The 21,905-nt window shown below is 40.4% G+C and overlaps 1 protein-coding gene across 1 annotated transcript in view; it reads left to right on the top strand.

Annotated features, from left to right (window-relative positions):
* The first annotated feature begins 1,707 nt into the window (after window positions 1-1,707).
* LOC149000830 (putative cyclic nucleotide-gated ion channel 20, chloroplastic) overlaps window positions 1,708-21,905 on the top strand; it is an 89,187-nt gene continuing 68,989 nt past the window's right edge. Inside the window, exons 1-2 of the mRNA XM_089139402.1 lie at window positions 1,708-2,357; window positions 7,155-7,663. Of these exons, the coding sequence (XP_088995528.1) occupies window positions 7,169-7,663 (495 nt within the window). The 5' untranslated portion in view covers window positions 1,708-2,357; window positions 7,155-7,168. The remainder of the gene's footprint in view (window positions 2,358-7,154; window positions 7,664-21,905) is intronic.

Consider the following 21,905-nt stretch of genomic DNA (forward strand, 5'->3'; position numbering starts at 1 on the left):
AATATGTTGAGTTTATACTTGGTTTACTCTATCACTTTACTTGGAGTTTAAATTTATATTTTGAGAACTTATAAGTTTGTCATGGATTGTACGCATTAAGTTTGGTGATGTACGTATCATTTAAAAATAATTTATTGTCAAAATATATTAATTGTTTTTTTTCGTAAGAGGAAATTCGAGAATATATGATAAAAGTTTTCTCAAGATAAGACAATTGGGTCATCCTTGACTGAAATAAAACAATAATATTTGTCATCCACCAATTCAAGAATGTCAAAATTATATAAACTATAAACTATATAATTTTCATGCAATAGACACGTTTCAATAAATAAAGTTGTCATTTATCGTAAAAAAAGGTTTATTCCGCAAGGCCCGGTGCAAGTCAAGGACTTTTATGTTTGACGCTAGATCAAACATTGCCATCCCAGATTTTACTTAGCTTATTTGTAATTAAATAAAATAGTCATCCACCAATTCAAGAATGTCAAAATAATGTAAATTATATAATTTTCACACAATGAACATGTTTTAATAAAAACAGTTGTCCTTAATCATATTTATTTATTTCTCAAGGCCTGGTGTAAATCGAGGACTTTTATGTTTGACGCTTGGATCAACTAAACATTGCCTTCCTAAGTATTACTTTGCTCCCAAAGATTTTCTTTTATAATTCTGCTATGTATCCCATTATTTGGGTAAACCAATTGTATCCCACCTACCTAATGCATGCCCTTCCCTATTTCTATATTTTTTTTTTCTTTCATATTTTTAATAATCCTAAGTGATTTTTGTGGTGAAGGGAAAAAAGAATAATCCAAGTTCATGCTCTTTGGTGTAATGCAAATAGCAATGTAAAACCTGAAAATTCATTATAAAGTTCAGCTTTCAGAGAAGGCAAGGAATAGCTTCAATCATGTGATGTGCACAATCATCTTGTGGCTGTTGGATGGTCGCCACATGGTGGGGCTAAATTTCCAACCACTCGTTGCATCTCTTTTTATGTAAGTAGCATTGACTTATCCCAAAAATAGATACACAATGTTATTTTGTGTAGGGATGGCCAAAGATTCAACCAATGAAATAGGATAACGTTGGAGTGTAACTCACTATGGAAGAGTCATCAACTGTTGGAGTGGAAAATACAGGGAATACAATTTGGTGTCAACGATAGCCAAAGGATTAGTTTTGATATTGAGATTGGCGGCAAGTCACAACCTGCGGCTTGAAGGCAGTATAACAAACGGGGAGCAGTTGGAGCAGATTAAAGAGTTTATACCAAAACCAAAAAAACCCTAGCCTTTTGAAGCTATTCAAGATCTAATGTATTTAATACCCATTATAGAAGGCTTAGAAATGTTCACAATTAATTAACAAGAGGTTCTTAAGAATACTAGGTTGATAGCAGAAACGACATTAAGAGAGGAAGATCCATGGGAAGGGCAGAACATTTAATTTTAGTTTATACTTTTGTTTTTTTGTAAAAAAGAAGGAAAACTGAATTATAAAAGATCCATTATGTTTCCTTTACATTTATTCAATGAGCCCACATTTGAACCCGGCTGTAAACATATTTCCCCAGTTGAATGTTATTTAAAATGGACGACCATGATTACAGGGGGCGGGTGTGGATCCCATTTGAACACGGCAAAATGAATTATAAATGAACCAAAATGGACTCTACCCATATTGAGTAGTTGAAAAATCTGAGAGGATCATAGACACTAGATCATCCAATGGTTGGCACACCTCAGGATAGTGCAGGTCCTATACAGCCCGACTGCAATTTATGTCCAAAATTAGTGAAATCATGTCGCTGAACTCCAAAATGTCATGCAGCTCAACGTCACTGGATCAAATGACCGTTTGAGGACCAAAAAAACCGAAGTCGAGTCAATGAACGCCTGCGCAGAGATGACCCAGAAGAGATTTTTCGCGGAAAGGGAATAAAAGAAATAACGCAGAAGAGATAGTGAGAAGAAGTCAGGTTCAAGTGTTCAATGCCCGAGTCACTCCAAACTTTGAAGTCCAAAGCGGAGAGCCATGGAAGAACCGTCTTTTCTCACAGTTCTACCTACCCTGTAAACAACCTATCAGAGTTAGCTGGGAAATAAATAAGAATTTTAAATTTCATATCTTTGGCTTTTCGTTTGGGAGTTTATAATGATCTCGACATGTTGCGTTTTCTCATTCAAACTTTCGTTTGTGGAGTCTTTCCGATAGATCGGTTAACCTTCTTGTCCATCTCCTCTTTGTCTTCCCTTATGAAAATACTCGAATAGTCTGCTCTACGATACTGTCTACTCAGCTGTGAAACTGTATTGATCGGACACAGGACAACGTTCAGTTAGAAAGAGGTATATCTGCTGTTAAATTTCAGACAACTTGTGGGTGTCACTGTAAATTTCATTATTAGTTGTTGTTGTGCATTAAGCATTGGTTTGGGTTTTCTCTTCTTTATTTTTTTTGGGGGCTTTGTCTTCTACTCTACAAGGATAAGGTCCCGTTTTATAAGCACACCATTTTTGGAACGGGAGATCATTTCCTTGAAAATTTATCTGAAGTTGTGAACTTGTTAATGTGTTTTATTTGGCACAATTTTCATCGAGGAATGAATCCAAGCACCATAGGGTTAGTGTCATCTATGGAGTGATAATATTTTTATTCAATTATTTATTTGTGGCTAAAATAAAATCTTTTATTTTTTTGTTGGTGGATAAAATCCATATAATTAAGTTGTTTATTGTTTTCAAAATTTATTGTATTACATTTCTGTTTAAAATTTCTGTTTTTGGGCATCCACCGATGTAATTTTCTGTGATTGTAAGATAATACCTGTAAAACTCTTTGCATTAATAGGCAGTATATGATGAATGAAAATTTTAAATAGAAACATAGTTTGAATTTGGAAGTTATGATGATTGTCTCCAAGATATGTTGCTTTCTCCTAGTTGCATCCCATAGAACAGATTGAACTATCAGTCATTTATAAGGATTGTAAGGTCATACTTGGAGAGAGCTTAACCATAACATTGACTAGTTGTCCTCGATGTGTACCTTAGTACTAGGAAACAAAAGAAGGCTAGATACTTTGCCCCAAGATGAGATGGGGTGACTAAAAGGGGTTCTTTAGAATCATTTACCACTCAAGTGACACTACAGAGAAAGTGGACTTTGGAGGGAGATTATAGTTAGACGAATATTGAGATGATGACCTATACCAAGAACATTGCTGAAGAAGTCCTAAGGATGTCAAAGGGTGTGTGTCTAGCCCCAGAGAGACTTGGTGGTGGGATGACGAAGTCCAAGCAGCCTTCAAGATTAGTAAAGATCATTTAAAACCAGGCAAGAGGCTAATGAGGCAGAGGTAAAGTGAGATATCACGCATCTAGAAAAGGAGCTCAAAAATCTGTGTGGGAATAATAGTGGAGAATTATGATGACCTTTTTGAAAAATTTATATAGAGGAAGGGGAAAATGCGACTATTGGACTGCTAAGGTAACAAAAAGGAAGAGCAGAGGTTTGGATCATGTTAGATGCATTATGAGTGAGGATGGTAGAGTATTAATGTGGATAAGGACATTATGAAGAGGCGGGGTGAATGCTATAGTCTACTAGGTGGAGCTCCCATGCTTGATAGTTAGGACTTGGAAATGGAGAGGAATAGTATTGAAGCCAACACCTATCCTGGACATTCAACAAATTGTCAAGATTATAGTTAAAGAGGCTCTACGAAAGATGAAGGTAAGTAAAATACCAAGATCAGATGAGATCCCAATTAAAGTGTGGAAAAGCCTAGGCATATGGGGTTTATCTTGGCTAACCAAGTTGTTTTACAAGATTTTGAATACAAGGAAAATGCTTGATGATTGGAGGAGAAGCACCATAGTTCCGATCTGTAAATATAGAGGTGATATCCAGAGGCATACAACTAATGAGGTATGCCATGAAACTACCGGAAAAAAGGTCATTGAAACTCACCTATGAAGAGGAACTATCACACCGGAGAACCAACTTGGTTTTATGCTAGGGAGATCTGTGACATAAGCAATTTACCTTCTAAGGAGGCTTATGGAAATTTTCAGACTTACAATAGGGACCTGCATGTGATCTTAATTGACCTAGAAAAGGACCATGATAGAGTCCCTAGAGAGCTCCATAATTGTGATGTCTTTCTTCAAGCTGGGATCAAATTCTCCTCCTTCTCTTCCTACTAATTCTGGTTCCAGCTCTGTGTCAAGTAAGGAAGAATGACCAGATTCAGTTTGAGAGATCTAAATGAGGCAGGTGTAAATCTGATATGACAATTGGAGAAGTGGTAAGAAAGGATATGCATGTGGTAGGGGTCGGACATGCATGAATGCGTATATGGTTGTTTGGAGGACAATGACCCATGTAACTGACAGCCTGTAAGAGGATATCCTTGCTTGGACATCTTCCTTACTTATTTTCTTCCGTTACCTTTCTTATTGCTATTACTGTCATAATCTCTTTCAGAGCCATGTAGTCGAGACCCTGTATAGTAGGGCTAAAGTTATGGGTGTTTGCTGTTGTTGTAGCGAACTGGTGGTCTTTGGACATGGAATTGGTCCAGTACATTCACAAGTAGACGGATCTGTTGCTTTTCATTCATAATAGAATTCATGAATATCATATTCCCATGCATGGATTTATTGACAAGTTTGGCAATTCAATGCCTTAACCTCTGGTTTCTAGTCGGCGTATACTCACACTGTTTTATGGGAACTTGATGAAAAGAGTTTAGTTACTTTATCTCTAACAAATATGTCTGTTCAGAGGGTAAAAAGGAGGAAATTTTACTATAAAAATCCAATGTTTATAGTTCTAAATCCAATCTGACAAATCACTAAAGAAGCTGAATTGTACTTTTGTACAGTCTGAATTATGATCTTAGACAAGTATTTTTGAAGAAACTACATTTATGGTCTGTTTGACTTGATCCACCACAAGCCATGAAGAGATACTTAGTGTCTGCTGGGTGGGGTTTATCATTTTTTAATTATGAGATATCTGTAGTTTCTATCATTTGTCTTATCATCTCTAGCTGTTCCATTTTCTGTTGAATTGGGGCCACCCTGTTTTATTATAGCCTATTGATATCTGTAGGTTTGTTATTGCCAGTGGGTGACAGTTTTTGACTAGTATTAAATAAAACTCACTGGTTGAACTGAACTAAAGTATTGTTTGTATAATTTAATTACTTGAATACTGAAAAAAGGCTGTGACCAGTGTACATGGCTACCTCGTTTAGCTGGGTCTGGGGAGGTTCAAATATGTGCAGCCTTACTTCTGTTTCCTGAACTTGAACACTTCACCTACATGCTTCCACCAAAGAAAAAAAAAATGAAAAAAATAAAAAGAAGCTCTTTGTTAATGCATGCCATAATGTCACCCCCCGGGTGGTATCCAAAGCTGTGCTCTGTTGAGAAAATGTAGTTGGCCCCTGTCTCATCCCTGAACTGAGTAGAATAGAAAAGAAATTAGCAGCTACTAGAAGCTTGTATCTAAAATGGTCTGGACTTTATTGTACCCAAAATGTTGTTTACTATGTCTTTTGGTGCAGATGGATGGTAGTGCACAACCACATCTAGAAATGAAACAAAAAGGCCATGAAAGTTTGAATTATGGTGTTGACAGAATTTGCTAAAGACTTCTGCATTGGGAATCCAGGACTATATGAGAAACACATATTTTGGTTGGAAATTAGAGATTTGTAAATGCTGTGGAGCTTTTAGAAAACTAAATGCAGAAACTTTGGACCAAGCTAGATTTGCTTTTTCTTAAGTTTAATTAATTTAAGCCAAGCATTGTTCTAAAGCCTCTAATTAACTAGTTTAACTAAATGAGCCTGAGTGGGCTGTGTTGGGATTGCCTGATAAATCCTTATCTCATTTTTATAGTATTGTATCGACAATAAATAGAAGGAAGTATTCTTTTATTTATTTATTTTAAGATTTGTACTGTGGACATATAAAGCTTGGGATCTGTCTGACATGCTTATGTTGATTGATTGTTAGCTGATGGCATAGAAAGAAATTCGAGGCAAACTCAAGTTTCAACCAGGTGAAAATGGGAAACCTTGGTGGAAAACTGAGAAATTTCGAAGGAAACTTAAGACTTTTTCGTGCAAGTTTCGATAGGTTTTAGGGAGTATTTTAGGGTGGGACTCTGCATTTAAGCTAATTAATGTATAAAGAACACATTGGTTGTATTTTGCTAAATATGTCAATGTAGATATGTCATTCAATGTAGAGTTGTTCGAGAAGTACACTATAAACTTAACTACTTAAAGTACATAACATTCAATATATAATTTCTAACTTCAAAACATCAAGTGCAAAGTAACTAACAATAGAAGGAAAGTACAACTTAGTGCCAAAAGTGGATCCATCTTGTGAGCTGAGTAGTACTATGCCTGTAACATCCTCTCCTCCAACCAATGAATATAGACATCCCATGACATTTTATGCCTATTGTTGTCAAGGTAATCGACAACTGTTTATAAGTCTGGTCATCAAAATGCCTAAGATAACAAATCTGAGGGAATATACAATTTGGATAGGGAAGTCGTGATGGAGGGGGTATTTGTCGTGGTATTTGGGGAAACATGAAAGAAACAAAAAAATTGGAAAATTGGGAAAGTTACGAAACTTGCAGGAAAAAGTCCCAGGTTTCCACGAAATTTCCCATGTTTCCCACGAAATTTGAAAATTTGTTTTCTCATAAACCAGTTGGGCCAACTGGGTTGAACCAGGTTTCGAGGTTTTGACAAGTTTCAATGAAATTTCGACTGTTTTGATCGAAACTTGGGATTTTTTTCGGTCCCCTAGTTTTTCGTTTTGAGGTTTCCAAAATGGAAAATTTCAGATGAAATTTCGCAAGTTTTGACGGAATTTTGTTCTATGTCTGATGGTATACCTGAATAACTCTATTCTGAAACATCATGTTCAATTTGCTGTAGATAGATCATCTTGGTTCTAGCATAGTTAGTGCTCATGATATTTAATTTGTTTGCTTTTTTTATTTCTATTTATCATCAAAATCAGTCATCTCAGCAAAGGCTTATATTTTATCTTGGTCATCCATTTACGCAGTCAATTCTCACTGGATTGTTAATAAACATTTTCATGCAGTTCACCTGTGAGGAATGGATGGTGGAATCAAAGATGAAATACCCGTACAAGATGCTAATTTTAAGCCTTTAGATAGTGGATTTCGAAGGTTTAAAGGCATGAAGCGAAGTGCAACAATGTCGAACTCAATGGAGTCACATGTAAGTGAAATGAACCTTGTAAGTCATACTGGCCCTTTGAGGAGCAGTGGAGGAACTTCCTCCATACAAATGAGTGGTCCATTGTATATTAGGAGGGGGCCTGGGAATTTTACTCAGCCTATGGATGGGACAGTGGGTCAGACATCGCCTTCTCCAGTGGAAGACAGATTAGCCCCTTGGCCCCCTTCTAATGGGATGGAAGAAAAAGACTTCTCAAAGACTGACTTCACCAGAGATGCTGGGCATTTATTAAATTCTGGGCCATTGGGTGCATGCAATGATCCTTACTGCACAACTTGCCTATCATACTATAATTTCAAAATTGAAGAGAAAAAGAAATCAGAAGATTCAGGTCCATTTTATCCCAAGGTGATTTTCTACTCTATGTGTGTGTGTGTGTGTATATATATATACACACACACACACACACACATTTTATCCCAAGGTGATTTTCTACTATATATATATATATATATATACACACACATACACACATACACACACACACACACACACACACACACACACACACACACACACACACATGTCAATTGCAGTCATTTGAATTTACAAATTAGCATATAATGACTACTTCAATAGATCAGTTATTTATAGTTAGCTTTCTGTAAGTAGTCTGCTGTCAGGATCTACTATGGTTTCTTCACTTTGAATTCTTCTGTGTGGCTGAGGTGTCAGAGTTAACTAATTTTTTTTTTTTACTTGCTTTGTTTGGACTCTCTTACTTGACCTTCGCATAAAAGTCTTAGTTAAGCCCACTATAGTGTAGCTTTGTTTGTATGAAATAAAGGACCATTACCAAGTGGTGGGCCATCAATATGGGGTCTTGGGAGGATTGAGATTGGAATTGATTCAAAACCTTGGTGTTTTTTTTCTTGTGTAAAGTCGCCGGCTGGCTAACCTCAGGACTCAAACTAGGTATATGCCCTGGCAGCCAAACTTTTTTCAATTGCTCAGCTAATGGCGTTAAAGGAGAAACACCCAATTCTTCACAGGCATCTGATTAATATGAAAATTATTTAAATTTCCTTCGAGGTGATATAATCACAAGGAACATAGTTGCAGATGGCATTTCTGAGTCCCTCTTTCTTATCTTGCTGAATTAAGAAAGTTATATATGTATGTATAAATATGACTTGGTAGAAGAGGGCAGAAATACAGAAATAGCCCGTAGGAAATTTTACTCTAATTCCCTATTACAAGACTCCCCCCCCTGAGGTTGGTGAGTAAATATCACACATGCCCAACTTGCACACAATAGGATGAAAAACCTTACATTAAGGCTGTATTTGGTAATACTTCAGTCAAAAAAACGTCGCTTTTCTGTTTATCATTTTTCCGCTTCTGCATTGGGAAAACATTTTTACTGTTCCAAAGCTGTTTGCATTAAAAAAAAAAAATCATCTGATCCATTTAGTAAAGCCGATTCTGGAACAAATTTTACCATAACAATCAACTATTATAGAAATACCGTTACTTTATACTAATATGTGATTGACACACTTATGATGTATGGCACACTAAAATTAGTCACAATTGAATGAACAATACCAGAGGCCATCAAACCAATTCTCGTAAATAGAAAATGAAAATAAAATCATATGCTTTTAAGAACAAATCGTGTTCAGAAACCTGAAACATGGTCGCCTGTACTCTGTAGTATGTTGTTTAATATATAAATGGCATAAATCTTCACTGTAGTTTTAAGTCTAATTTGTTCATTGCGTTAAGAACATCTCTCAATGCTTTCACATGATTCTTGACACTTGTTAAGTGCACATTTCAGATTTCCTTTGATATGTGAAAGGGAAGGTATTGTAGATGTTGTGATGTAACACTCAAGCGACGGCCAGTCTTCAGGATCAGTCATGTGAATCAGCAGTAAATTTAGGTTGTAATACCCTGCGGTTATGGTGTAGGGGCTGATGGAGGGTTGCTAGGGCTAATATGATTGGGGTATGGCTTAGAGGTTGGGGTTTAATGGCATTCAAGCCTAAAGCCGACTGTAATTTAAAATTCTGAATTGAGATCTCAAGTTTAGGGTTTTGAAGTTAAGAATGAAGGTAAGGTTATAGTTTCTAGGGTTTGAATGAAGAAGCTGAAGTTAGGTTTTACTAGGGTTTTGGGAGAAGGGAGGGGGCTGTAATTAGGGTTGAAGGTAGGGGAGAGGGAGGGGATTTAGGTTTCTAAAGGGGATAGGTAGGGTTTGGGAAATAGAATTCCGGAAATTCCTTTGCTGCACCAAAGGGAAAAGAAGAACAAGAAGAAGAAGAAGAAGAAGAGGAAGAAGAAATAGAAAAGAGAGGGTCTGGGGAATAGATAGAGATGGATGGAATAGGGTAGGGAGGGGTGGGGAATGCTGCCGCAGGGGTTGGAGCCTGGAGGAGAGGTGGAGGGGTTTGCGATAGGGAAGAGGGCTGGGATTGAAGAGATTAGGGTTTGGGGAATTTTTTTTTGGGGGGGGGGGGTGCGGAGGCTTGCGAGTGAGAGAAAGACGAGGGGAGAAGGTAATGCAGGGGTGGGGCATGCCTGTACTTAGTTGAAGATGGCAATGGGGATTTAAAGAACTTCAAATCTGCAGAAATTCAATCACACACACACACACACACACACCTGTGAGTCTTCTCTCATAGGGAAAACCGACGACTCCTCTCTTGGCATCCTAAATCCCAAATTTTATTAATCAATCAACCATGTTGTTTACCTGTGAATGGCTTCGTTTCCTGATAGGACTCAGCAAACAAGGAATTCTATTTGGAATAGAACTCATACTCACACTAGGACTCAATTAGGAAACAAATTAAAGAAAGAATTCTGTTGTAATGACTCCTAAATAAATAAGAATTGCAGAACTAAAAGAAACCCTTAACTTAAGTAGCAATCTAATTTGAAATTGGATTCCAACTTGAGTACTCCTTCGTGGACTGGGACTCTGTCATAACTTGACAAACAAGGACTCAGTAACGAAGTAAAAGTAGATTTGGATGCCTAAAATTATGCTGTGTCTAACCAGACCAATTGGAACTCAAGAGAAGGGGGGGGGGTTAAATGACCAAACTACCTCCATGTGGTTCGGGCTTCCTGTGGGGCCACAAGGTGTTGGGCAGCAGTCGTTTCCTTTCTCTTGACGGGGGGGGGGGGAGCTTCTGGTTACATTATGTTGAAGTTTCCGAACTTGGCAACAAATGTGGTGTATGCTTTATAGAAGAGATAGGACTTGCCTCATTTATTCATACAGATACCACAGCAAGGTTGTCAACCTGTGGGACAACTAAACATGATTGTCATACATAAATTATATAGTCAAAAGATCACGCTCAATGCTTAGGAGAGGTATTTACATTGCCCATTGTTTGAAGTTTGAACCATTTTTTGTCATACTTCACAACTATGTAACTTTAGTTGGTCAGCACATGAAAAAGTGACAGTTCCTTGGACATTTGAAGAACTCTTTTCCAGTATTTTTTCCCCCATCCTCTCTTATGTCCTTAAGTCTTATACATTCGTCCCTGCATCTTTTGTACTTTGCTATTGCTCGTTGAGGCAATTAAAAGCACGAATCAAGATCTTGATTTCAAAGCTCGGGATGTGATGGGCTGGTCGAAACTGGCTGAAGCTTACTGAAACTTGTCAAAGCTGCTGAAATTGGGTTGGTAGAAATTGGTTAAAATTGGTCATAAGTTGGCATTTATTGGTGGAAACTGCTGGAAATTTTGAAATATTGGTTGAAGCTACTGTAAATTTCAGAATATTGTCAAAATTTGTTGCAACCAAGGACTTTTAAAATTAACCCATGGTTTTGTCTTGGTCTCCCAGAAGCTTAGATTTAACCAAAATTATGGGCCATCTTGGTTGAAACTTGAACTGTGATTAGAAATCGTTTGTATGAATTGTTTATATTGAAGACACCTGTCCTACAGCCTAAAGTAAGTCTGGCATTTACAGAATGTGCAGATGGACTTTGTTAAAGTAACAAAACTGTCCTGCAACCTAAAATGTAGTTCCCAACCTCACCTCTTGCCAACCTAACAGGATGTAATTTATAAGAGCAGTTTGGTCTATAGATATTCCTCAATTTGATAAAGGTGAATGAGTATTAAGAATTAAATTCATGAGCTTCTGAAGTAGCAGCCTGATATTCTGTACTTGGTTAAACAGTTAGTATTCCTTCGGATCAATTAAGTTGAAAGGGGGGGGGGGGGCGTGGTTTGGTTTGGCAAGTGAGTTTTTCAGAAAAAAGAAAAGGGCAAATGTACCTCCACAAAGTAGAATGCTGTGAAATAGTAGGGATTTAATTAGAGGAAAAAAGAAAAGAAAAGAAGAAGAAGAATTCATGATGCTCAACACAGACAATAGAACCAAACAATATTCCATTTACTCACCATCTTAGAAACTATACATAAGAATAGAATGCACAAAGCAATGTAACCTTCCAAGGAGGTCAATGAAGCTTATGGGTACCTGGAGAGAACAAGTTAGCAGCACCTACCTCCGATGACCTGTTTTTTCCGATGACCTGCTGTTTCCGATGACCTGACCACCTTGTTACCTCTCTGTCCTTGGATATCTTCCATGGCTTCCCCTGTTTTTCCCAATGACCCCCCTGCTGATAATCTCTCTCGCCCTCCCTCTCCCCCTAACCCTCCCGCTGACTCTTCCTCCGTTAAACCCTGGAGCTCCCTTTTTTCTCTCCACCATCATCACCCTACCAATTCTGACCTTGACCTCACCTACATTCCTTCCACCTCCAGCGATCCCATCCCTTTAGCTCACTGCCCTTCTGCCTCTACTGCTGTTGGTATCCAGCGATGGACCTCAGCAGTCCTTGGTCAATTCCTTGGTCCCCCTCCCTCCTTTGGTATTCTTAAAACTTCCCTTACCAAACAATGGAAAGCTCAAGGTCTTCTGGATATCCATCTTATTGATTCTGGTGTTTTCCTGTTCAAATTTGCCTCTCCTGACTGCCGTTCTCGTGCCCTTGAAGGGTCTCCTTGGTTTGTGGGAAAATCCCCTATACTCCTAAAACCCTGGACCCCTTCTCTTCCCCTCAGCAGGGTCGATTTTGGCTCCCTTCCTCTTTGGATCAACCTACCTGGTCTCCCACTTGAATTTTGGAACTCCGATTGCCTTAGTAGAATCGGATCTGCCCTTGGAAAGCCCCTTCGTACTGATGCAAAAACGTTGAATATGAATCGCCTGTCCTATGCGAGACTCTGTGTTGAATTCTCTGCCTCAAAAGATTTGCCTTCTAGTGTAACTATTGCTGATGATCTTGGTCTTAAGTACAATCAGATAATTGCTTACGACTGGATACCCTTTCGTTGTGATCTTTGCTCGTCGTTTGGTCATGAATCATCAGGTTGCTCATTCGCTGCTCTCCATCATGCAAAGCAAATAGCCCCTGCCTCTGCTGCTGCTGGTTCAAGTGATCCTCCAAGCTCTTTGCCCTCGGATGACCCAAGATTTTCTGTTGAAGCTCTCCTAAAGATGAAGACAATCGATGCTCTAGAAATAATCTCGGTTCCATTGTCCGCTGCAAATACAACTCCTTTTACAACTGCTGAAAATATTTCGACCACTTCTGTTGCCGATGTTGCCGCTGTTGCCGCTGATTGCCCGCTGCGTGCTGCCGGAATTTCTCCTCCGGTAACCAAATCGTACCGTAGAAGAAGAAGAAGAAAGAATAAAGCTGCTGCTGCTGCTCCAGATTTTCTGGATCCTGACTCTGATTCCGTCAACCCCTCTGATGTCGACCTCTCAAGAAAGCCTGCAACTTCTGTCAGTCACTCTGCGGATGAAGAAGCTTTCGTTCCTGGGTTTCCTGCTCCTGCCGTCGATGCCGCTGATGCTGCCAGAGCCCCTATAAGGTCAGTAGAGGTATTTGAATCTCTCCCAGTAGCCGCTTTGCCCTTCCCTTTCCCGAATGATGTTAGGTCGACTGTTGCAGACCCTTTAGTTTCTCCAAACCTTCCTCATTACGCTACCTCCATTCCCCTTTTACCGACTCCCTCACGCCTTCAGCTGGGACCCACCATGCTTAGCCACTCCCATCGCCACCGATCCTTATCCCTTAGTCTTCCGCCTCCCTCTCTTGGGCCAAGACCCTTTGTGAAATCTTTTTCTTCCTCTCTTGGGCCTATTAAATCTAGTGGGCCTCGGCCCATCTGTTCTCTAATAGCTAATAACTTACCCACTTCCCCACATATCATTAAGCCCACGATGTCCTCAGTGCTTTCTAATTATAAAGATGCAAACCCATTTGGTTCTTTATGCAATATGGCCCAACCGAAACCCTCTCTTGCAGCCTCTCACCTTCAAAACTCACCTCCCTCTTCTCAGAACCTCTCCCCTTCAACCGAGCCCTCTACTCCAAATTTGACATCCTCCATTGACCCAAATATTTTCGAAACCCCTTCCCCTTGGGATTCCACCTTGCGTGAGACTAATTCTCCTTGCTCGCCCCACTTTTTAGATTCCATTGACCCCAATTTTAGTTGATAGCTCCCCCCCCCCTGTTTATTATTATGTTTGAGTTTATTGTGTGGAATGTTCGTGGTCTTAATGCTGTTGCTAAGTAGAGTGAAATCAAAAAATTCATTTTGGAATCCAAAGCCGCTTTTTGTGCCATCCTTGAGACTCATGTCCAAGCTGAAAATGCCCATCGGATTGCCCAATTCTTGGCCCCGTCTTGGTCTTTCCTTTCTAATTACTCTCATTGCTCTAATGGGAGGATTTGGATTCTCTGGGATCCTTCTTCCTTTTCGATTTCCCTCATCGATTCCTCCCCCCAATTCATGCATCTCTCCATCTCTCCTTCTAATGTTATCTCTTCCTTCTTCCTCACCATTGTCTATGGGTTTAACCGGGCGGATGACCGTGCTCCTCTGTGGGACTCTATTCGTTCCTTGTCCTCCTCCTATGGGAACCTTCCCTGGGGTATTGGAGGTGATTTTAATATTGTTCGATTTTCCCATGAGAGGGTGGGTGGCCGCCCCCCTAATCCGGTTGCGATAGATGATTTCAATTCTTGTATTGATGACTCTAGTCTCACTGATCTTCGTTGGTCGGGCCATTCTCTCTCTTGGCACAATCGGCGTATTGGTGAACATAGAATTGCATCTAAACTTGATCGCTTTCTTGTTAACCATCACTGGCTCTCATCATTCCCGGACTCCCATGCCTCTTTCCCTCCAGCTTGCCTTTCTGATCACTCTCCATGCCTTGTCCGCCTTCTCCCCTTCTCCTCTTTTGGTCCTAAACCTTTCAAATTCTTTGATATGTGGACCTCTAACCAGTCCTTTCTCCCCACTGTAAAGGAAGCCTGGGAGAAGCCTGTCCACTGTCACTCTCTCCCCCTAATAGCTTTTGCCCGTCGCCTTAGGAACACTAAGGAGGCGCTCCGTAGATGGAACTCCTCTACTTTCGGAGATATCTCCTCTAGGGTTTCTTCTTGCCGTTCAAATCTCCTTAGTACTCAATCCCTTCTCCAGTTGGACCCTCTCAATCCTCTGCTAGCGGAGAATGAGAGGGCTCTCTCCTCTGAATTATCGTCTCTTGCTTCCCTTGAAGAAAGTTTCCTCCGGCAAAAGGCTAGAATTAATTGGCTCCAACTTGGAGACTCTAATTCTGCTTTCTTCCATCGCTCTCTTAAAGCCCGAAATAATTACAACTCCATTCCAGCCCTTCTTTCTAGTAATGGTTCTTGGATCTTTGACCCCTCGGGAATCAAAGCCGAGGTTGTGTCTTATTTCTCTAATCTTCTCGCTCCTTCTTCTCTCCCGCTTCGCCCTCCTCTCCCCCTGGTCTTATCAATAAATTTGTTGATCCCCTCTCTCTTCCCTCTCTTTTCTCAATTCCTTCCCATGATGAGATTTCTCTGGCCATCCGTTCCCACAAATCAAACCGTGCCCCAGGCCCTGATGGATTTAGTATGGGATTCTTCTCTTGTGCCTGGGACCTCATTGAGGCCGACCTTATTCGAGCTGTTCGCAGTTTCTTTCTCAATCCCTCTCAGCTCTCTTCCATCAACCAAACTTTCCTCTGTCTTATCCCCAAAAAAGCTGGAGCCTCTTCTGTTTCTGATTTTCGCCCCATCTCCCTTTGTAATCTTCTCTACAAATTCATAGCCAAAATCCTAGCGAATAGGCTCAAGAAGATCATGCCAACCCTGGTTAGTCCCAACCAATCAGCTTTTATCTCTGGTCGAAGTATCGCGGATAATATTCTCCTTTGTGCCGAGGTTGTTAGGGGTTTCGAAAGATCCTCTCATTCCCCTGCGGCCCTCCTCAAAGTTGACCTCCACAAAGCGTTTGATTCGATCCGCTGGGACTTTATCAGTGATGTTCTCTCCGCTATGGGATTCCCTCCTTCCTTCATCCATTGGATTGAGGTCTGTATCTCTACTCCAAGATTCTCTGTTTTAACCAATGGCTCGCCGGCAGGATTCTTTCCCTCTCGGGTTGGAATTCGGCAAGGTTGCCCCCTTTCTCCTTTCCTTTTCTCTTTGGCTCTAGAGGTGCTTTCCCGTATTCTCCAAGCCAAGACCGATCAACTTCTAATTTCTCCCATCCCAAAGTGTAAAGCTATCAATCTCACCCATCTTGCTTTTGCTGATGATCTCATGATCTTCGCTAAAGCTGACCATTCTTCCATATCTTCCATCATCTCCGCTCTCTCCTTCTTTGAATCGATCTCCGGCCTCAAGGTCAACCTCAATAAATCTTCCCTCTTCCTTTCAGGTGTGACTGAGCCTCTGCGGTCAAATCTCCTTAATCTTTCGGGGTTTAAGGCTGGCTCCTTCCCTGTGACTTACCTTGGTCTCCCTCTTATCCCGGGTAGGCTCTCCCGCCATCATTGCTTGCCCATGTTGGATCATATCCGTAAATGCCTCCAACTCTGGAAAAGCCGACTACTCTCGTTTGCCGGCAGGGTTGAACTCATTCGATCTGTGCTCCAATCTTCCTACCTTTATTGGTGTGGCATTTTCCCGATCCCCAAAGCCATCTCGTCTGCAATGGAATCTCTCTTCTGTGCTTTCCTATGGAAAGGCCAGGAATCTGTGCGTTTCCTTCGCCCCATCAGCTGGGCCAACATTTGTAGACCCAAATCTGAAGGGGGTCTTGGAATCCGTAGAATCCAAGATGTCAATTCTGCTGCGATGCTCAAACTCATTTGGAAAATTGTCACAAACCATGACTCTATCTGGGTTAAATGGGTTCAATCTTATCTTCTCAAATCTGACTCTTTCTGGACTGTCCCTATTCCTCCAAATCCTTCCTGGTCATGGAGGAAATTGCTTCTCCTCAGACCTCATGCTCTCCCTGCCATCACCATCCAAATCTCCTCTGGTTCCTCTACTTCTTTCTGGCTTGATCCTTGGCATCCGATGGGTATCCTTCTCAATCTCTTTTCTCCCCGTACGGTATATGAGACTCGCATTCCCAAAAATACCCGCCTCTCACATTTTATCTCTAGTGGTTCCTGGGTCCTTCCCCCTCACCATTGTCTCACGCAAGTTTGGAACTCTCTCCCCCCTATCCTTTCCTTTCCCCACGATAGAGTTACTTGGATCCCCTCTTCTTCCAAAATATTCACCACTCAGTCCGCTTGGAATTTGTTTCGTTCTCCCTCCCCTCCCCCTCTTTGGCCCCCATTGGTTTGGTTCAAAGGTCATATCCCTCGCCACTCTCTTACCCTTTGGAGAGCCCTAAACACTGCCTTACCAACCCAGTCATTCCTTGCTACCCGCCACATCCTTGTGAACCTAAATTGCATTCTTTGCTGGAATAGCCCTGAGGACATCGAACACTTGTTTTTCTCTTGCCCTTTCTCCAGTGCTCTTTGGAGAAAAGCCCTTAACTTCATTTGGCCCCGCTGTCGTCGATCATTTGGGTTCATTAGGGACTGGTCTTGGGTTTTGAGTAACTTCTCAGGTACCTCTATTTGTGACCGAATAGGCAGGCTTGTTTTTGGGGCCTCAGTCCACCATCTGTGGTGGGAGCGAAACCTTCGGCGCTGGACTTCTAAATCCCGATCCATTGATGCTATTTGGAATGCTATTTATTTTGATGTATCCTCTAAAATTTCTGCTTTTCCCTCCCCCCCGGTTGTTGACTCCCCAAGGAACAGGCTCATTGTTGTTGCCTGGGGCCTCAACTCCCAAATCCATCCTTCCCCTTGATCCTTTTCCTGTGGATCTTTCTTTGTATTTGTCTTGTCTTTAATTGATTAATTATTCATCCAAAAAAAAAAAAGAATTCATGATGCTTGCTATGGGTTACCCTATTAAAGGCAATGCTAAAAAGGTGATTTCAAACAGAGAAAACAGGCATACCAGTTCAAGCACATACAGACAAAGCTCACTTATCTACAACAACAGGAACAACTCAGCCTCATGCCAACTAAATGGGGTTGGCTACATTGATCCTTTCAAGCTAATGTACAGAAAATAGAGATCCACAAGAAAGAAAATGAAAGTAAGAGAAATGAAGAATAAAACTGAAAAATTGCGATAAGAAAAGCGAGAAATGGAAAGTAAAATCAAGAGGAAAGGGGATACCCTAAGAAATCAGGAAAATCTTTGCTACATGGTGTTGACCATGTGGATCCTTGCCCACCAATAGGCTCAATCTGAGGTCATACTTGGCACAAGTCTCAAACTATGCACACAATTCAATAAAACTTACTTGTGGTCATTTTAGGCCTGACCTGAGCTCTTTTAGTTCCTCCAATAGTAATCAGATTACTCATTTTTTAATGCGAAGTCCATGAGGAGTCCATTGGCCTCTATGGAACTGGCCAAACCTCCTCAGATGACATTCTTGGTGCTTGTCGCTGATCATGCCAACTCCCTAGTCAGCTCTATTATGTCTATTCATTACTTTATGCTAGTTTTGCCGAACATCTATCTTAACATCCTCATCTTTGCCACACAAAGCTCACTCACCCAGTGCACTCAGTTGGAGATAGACACTCTCTTTAATACGAGACCATGAGGTCAGGGCAGCTTTACTTTCAATGGATGTAAAGACTTTGGAGGGACATTGTTTAGAGAAGTCTGATCCCAGGAATGGAATCAGCTGGTTGCCATTGGATATTCAGTTTTCAAAAAATTGAAGGAATTAGTCCCCGTAAAAAAAACATGACAGAATCATTCAATTAGGAGGAAGCTCCAAATCCAATTAATAGAGGAAGTGATTCCATTAGACAGGAGGGGGGGGGGGAAGTTTGTATGAAACACCATGGTGAGTTGCTAATGCCTCAAAATATTCAAAACTTGAGGTTATGGAGTTGTTAAAGCTAGAGCTCGTCGGTTTAGCTGGGGCCCCTTTGGTCCACTTCCATGGTTATTTCCTAGTTTGATTATATGGCTATGGGCCTGTTGTGCTGTGTAACCAGTTTGCTATTATTGTTGCCCTTAAATAGTTGCTTGGCTCGATGTCGCTTAGTTTATTTCTTAGTTTGGCTTTGGACTAGTTATGCTTGTATAACTAGTTTGCTTTAATTGTTGCTCTTAGGTAATTGCTAGGCTCATCGCCTCTTAGGTTGCTTGTTAGTTGAGGCCTCTTTCTCGCTTTGTCTGGCTCTGTCCCTTGTGCTCTTGTATTTTCTTTTATTCTCTTTGGTAATGAATTATTTAATCATCCAAAAAAAAAAAAAAGCTACAGCTCGTCTCTCTAATGTACTTTTCTCATATGCGTGAAAGCTTAATATTTTCATTTATGATTTCTGAATTCTCGAAACATCTTGGACTTGAACCAAACAAAATCATAGAATCAATTGACGTAGATTATAATACCAAAATTAAACTGTATAAAATCTAGGTAAATCTCCCAATAAAAAGAGCTCACCTTCCTTGCACAATCCCACCCCCAAACATGAGCACAATTTGAATTTATAGCAGCATCACTCACAAATGAATTGAAAGTTCTGTTTTAGAGCTAATGCAGTAGAGACAAAAAGGGAATAGAAGAAGGGACCTATAAGGGGCTTTTGAAGTGTATTATAATGCTCAAGGAATACACAAAGATGGCTTCCAATCATAGACCATTTCTTGAAGACACAAATGGACTAGTTCATGCATTACAGAAAATACACAAGAACTCGTGTTGCAGAAATCATCCAAATCCACAAAAAAATAACAAAAGATCATTTTTGGAATACCTTGAAATCTGGGGAGCTGTGGAAATTTGGTATCCGAGATTCCGAATGCTTTTGGAATTGCTATGAATGAATTCTTTTTGGGCATCAAATGAATATTCTACCATACGTCTAATATTTAGCAATGTTCTACTATTAAGATTTATTACACATTTAGGTTTGAGAAGAACCTAGCATTTTGCGCTGGAGGTCGCGTGTTCGAATCAGCCTCTCTGCAAAAATAAAGCAGGGGTAAGGTTGCCTAGAAAGTCCCTTCCCCAGACCCCACAGTGTGGGAGCCCTTATTGGATTCAAATAGGGGTATTCACAATCTCAAATAGGGGTATACCCCTATTGGATTCAAATAGGGGTATGCCCTTATTGGATTCAAATAGGGGTATTCACTATCTCAACTAAAGGAAACATTATCAAACCGTGTTTGGCGTAAAAAAGTGCCTGTGGGGATAAGTGACGTGTAGACTGCTTGTTCTGGTTTCTAGTGACGTTTCTTCAAGTTTCAATGGAGACAAGTGATACTTATATAGCTAGCTAGGTCAGAACTTGTGAATCAAAACTTGTTGAAACCTGTTGAAACCAGGGATATTTCAAACTCCACTATCTCATCTTGGTTTCTTGTGACATTGATAAGTCTTGGTGGTTTCAACAAGTTTGGTTGAGTCCTTCTGCCATGCAGTTGTTGCTTTTTGCCATAGGACAGGTTGCTTAATACAACTAAGAAAGGATACTTTCTTTGGGACTGATTATTGGTGTTTGAAAGAAAAAAAGATTTCAAGGGAATGGTTCCTGAGTCATGAAGTAGTCACTGGTGGAGCTAAGGAGAGAGGGACTAGGTGAGACAAGTGAGTAGGTGGCAAGGCCTAAATGGGACGGGGGGAGTCCAACATCAAGTGGTGAGTGGTAGTAATGGTTGGTAAAGGTCAATCACGGGTAGATAGGTGTCATCATGTCTGGCAAGGCCAATCATAAAAAACAAGGGCTAGGTGAGGCCAACAAGCAGCAGCAGGGGCCATTGTGAGGCCATGACTTGCAATGAGGGTCATGGTATGGATCTTGATTATGTGCTATAGGGGCCTCGTGGAGGCAGAGGACCTCTGGTGAGAACCAGAGATGGCTGATGAAGCCTGGTCGCAGGACACCGGGCCAACATGGGCCTTGGCGGTGTGTAGTGGGGTTCCACAGAAAAATTAGAGGTCATAGTGCTGGCAGTGGGTGGGCAATTGAGCACTATGGTCAATTGGGTCAGTGGGATTACCAGTGGTCAGTGAGGTAGCTGTGGTGCAACAAACCTCGTGGCGTGTTCATCCTACCATACTTGGTGGGTGAGGGAAGTTGATGCCTTGATTGCTTTAGAAGTCATCCCACTGGAGGTGGATTTGAAAAGAGAAAGCATCCAAGGTATTAGGATTTGATACGAAGTTGGGTGAGCTGGCTTGTCTAATATGACAAAGGCCTTTCTTATATATAATGTTGATATGGAGTTCAAGGGGAACAAATATGGTGTCTAGTATGTGTCCAGTCATGGCAAGATATCGTTATCCTCAGATGTGGCATTCTTAACCGTAACAGTTAATTTGGAAGTCAAATTTACTTGTTTTATTGAAAAGTTATTAGGTAAACTGTCAAATGAGGCCAAGATCTTGTGATCTTGAGTTGTACTTGTATCAGGAACATTAAGAATTAAGATCAAGTTATTCAAGTGGTGTTGTGGTGTCAGGATTTTCATTATTTATTAGTTTTAGAATTTTAGTGAGGTTTGTTTGTCTTTTTGGTTAAAAATAGGACAAGTTAAGGTTCATGTTGAAAGAAACAATTGTAGTAGAATGGCTTATTGATCCATGATCTCAAGCCCTCTATTTATAATTAAGTGGAAAGTAGACTATTACAAGGAATAGAAGTTCACATGAATGCAAACTCTAATTTAACTCCTATACAAACTCTTATTAGACCCTAATAGAATCCAACACTCCCCCTCAAGTTGAGGCATGGATATCACACATGCCAACTTGACCAAAAAAGTATAAAACATCTGTCCAAGTAAACATTTGCAATTTGATCTTCAAACTTATAGATTACGTCTGCCTTATAGACTTCCATTTGCTTTGTCCTCATCTTTACTGCAACTTTATGTCTCCAAGGAAGAACGCCCAAGAAAAAAGGTAAAATCTTCAAATGTTGAGAAGACTAAATTTCTGCGCAAATCTGAGGGAAAATATATTTTTGGGGTAACAATTGCTAGGGTAAAATAGCCAAAGTGAAAGTTTTGATTTGTAGCAATGTTAGATCTTTAAAGGGAATGTTTGCCAAGGGGACAATCTCCAAAGGTAGAGGAAAATTTGTCAAGATAAGTGACAATCTCCAAAGGTAATAGAGATCAAGTTCTGTAAAGGTCAAACGACAAATCTTTTGCAAGGTTAGATCTCCGAAGGGAAAATGT

This window comes from Hakea prostrata, chromosome 11 (genome assembly GCF_041222555.1).
Source record: "Hakea prostrata isolate BN-2017 chromosome 11, UWA_Hpros_2, whole genome shotgun sequence".
NCBI classification, from domain to species: Eukaryota; Viridiplantae; Streptophyta; class Magnoliopsida; order Proteales; family Proteaceae; genus Hakea; species Hakea prostrata.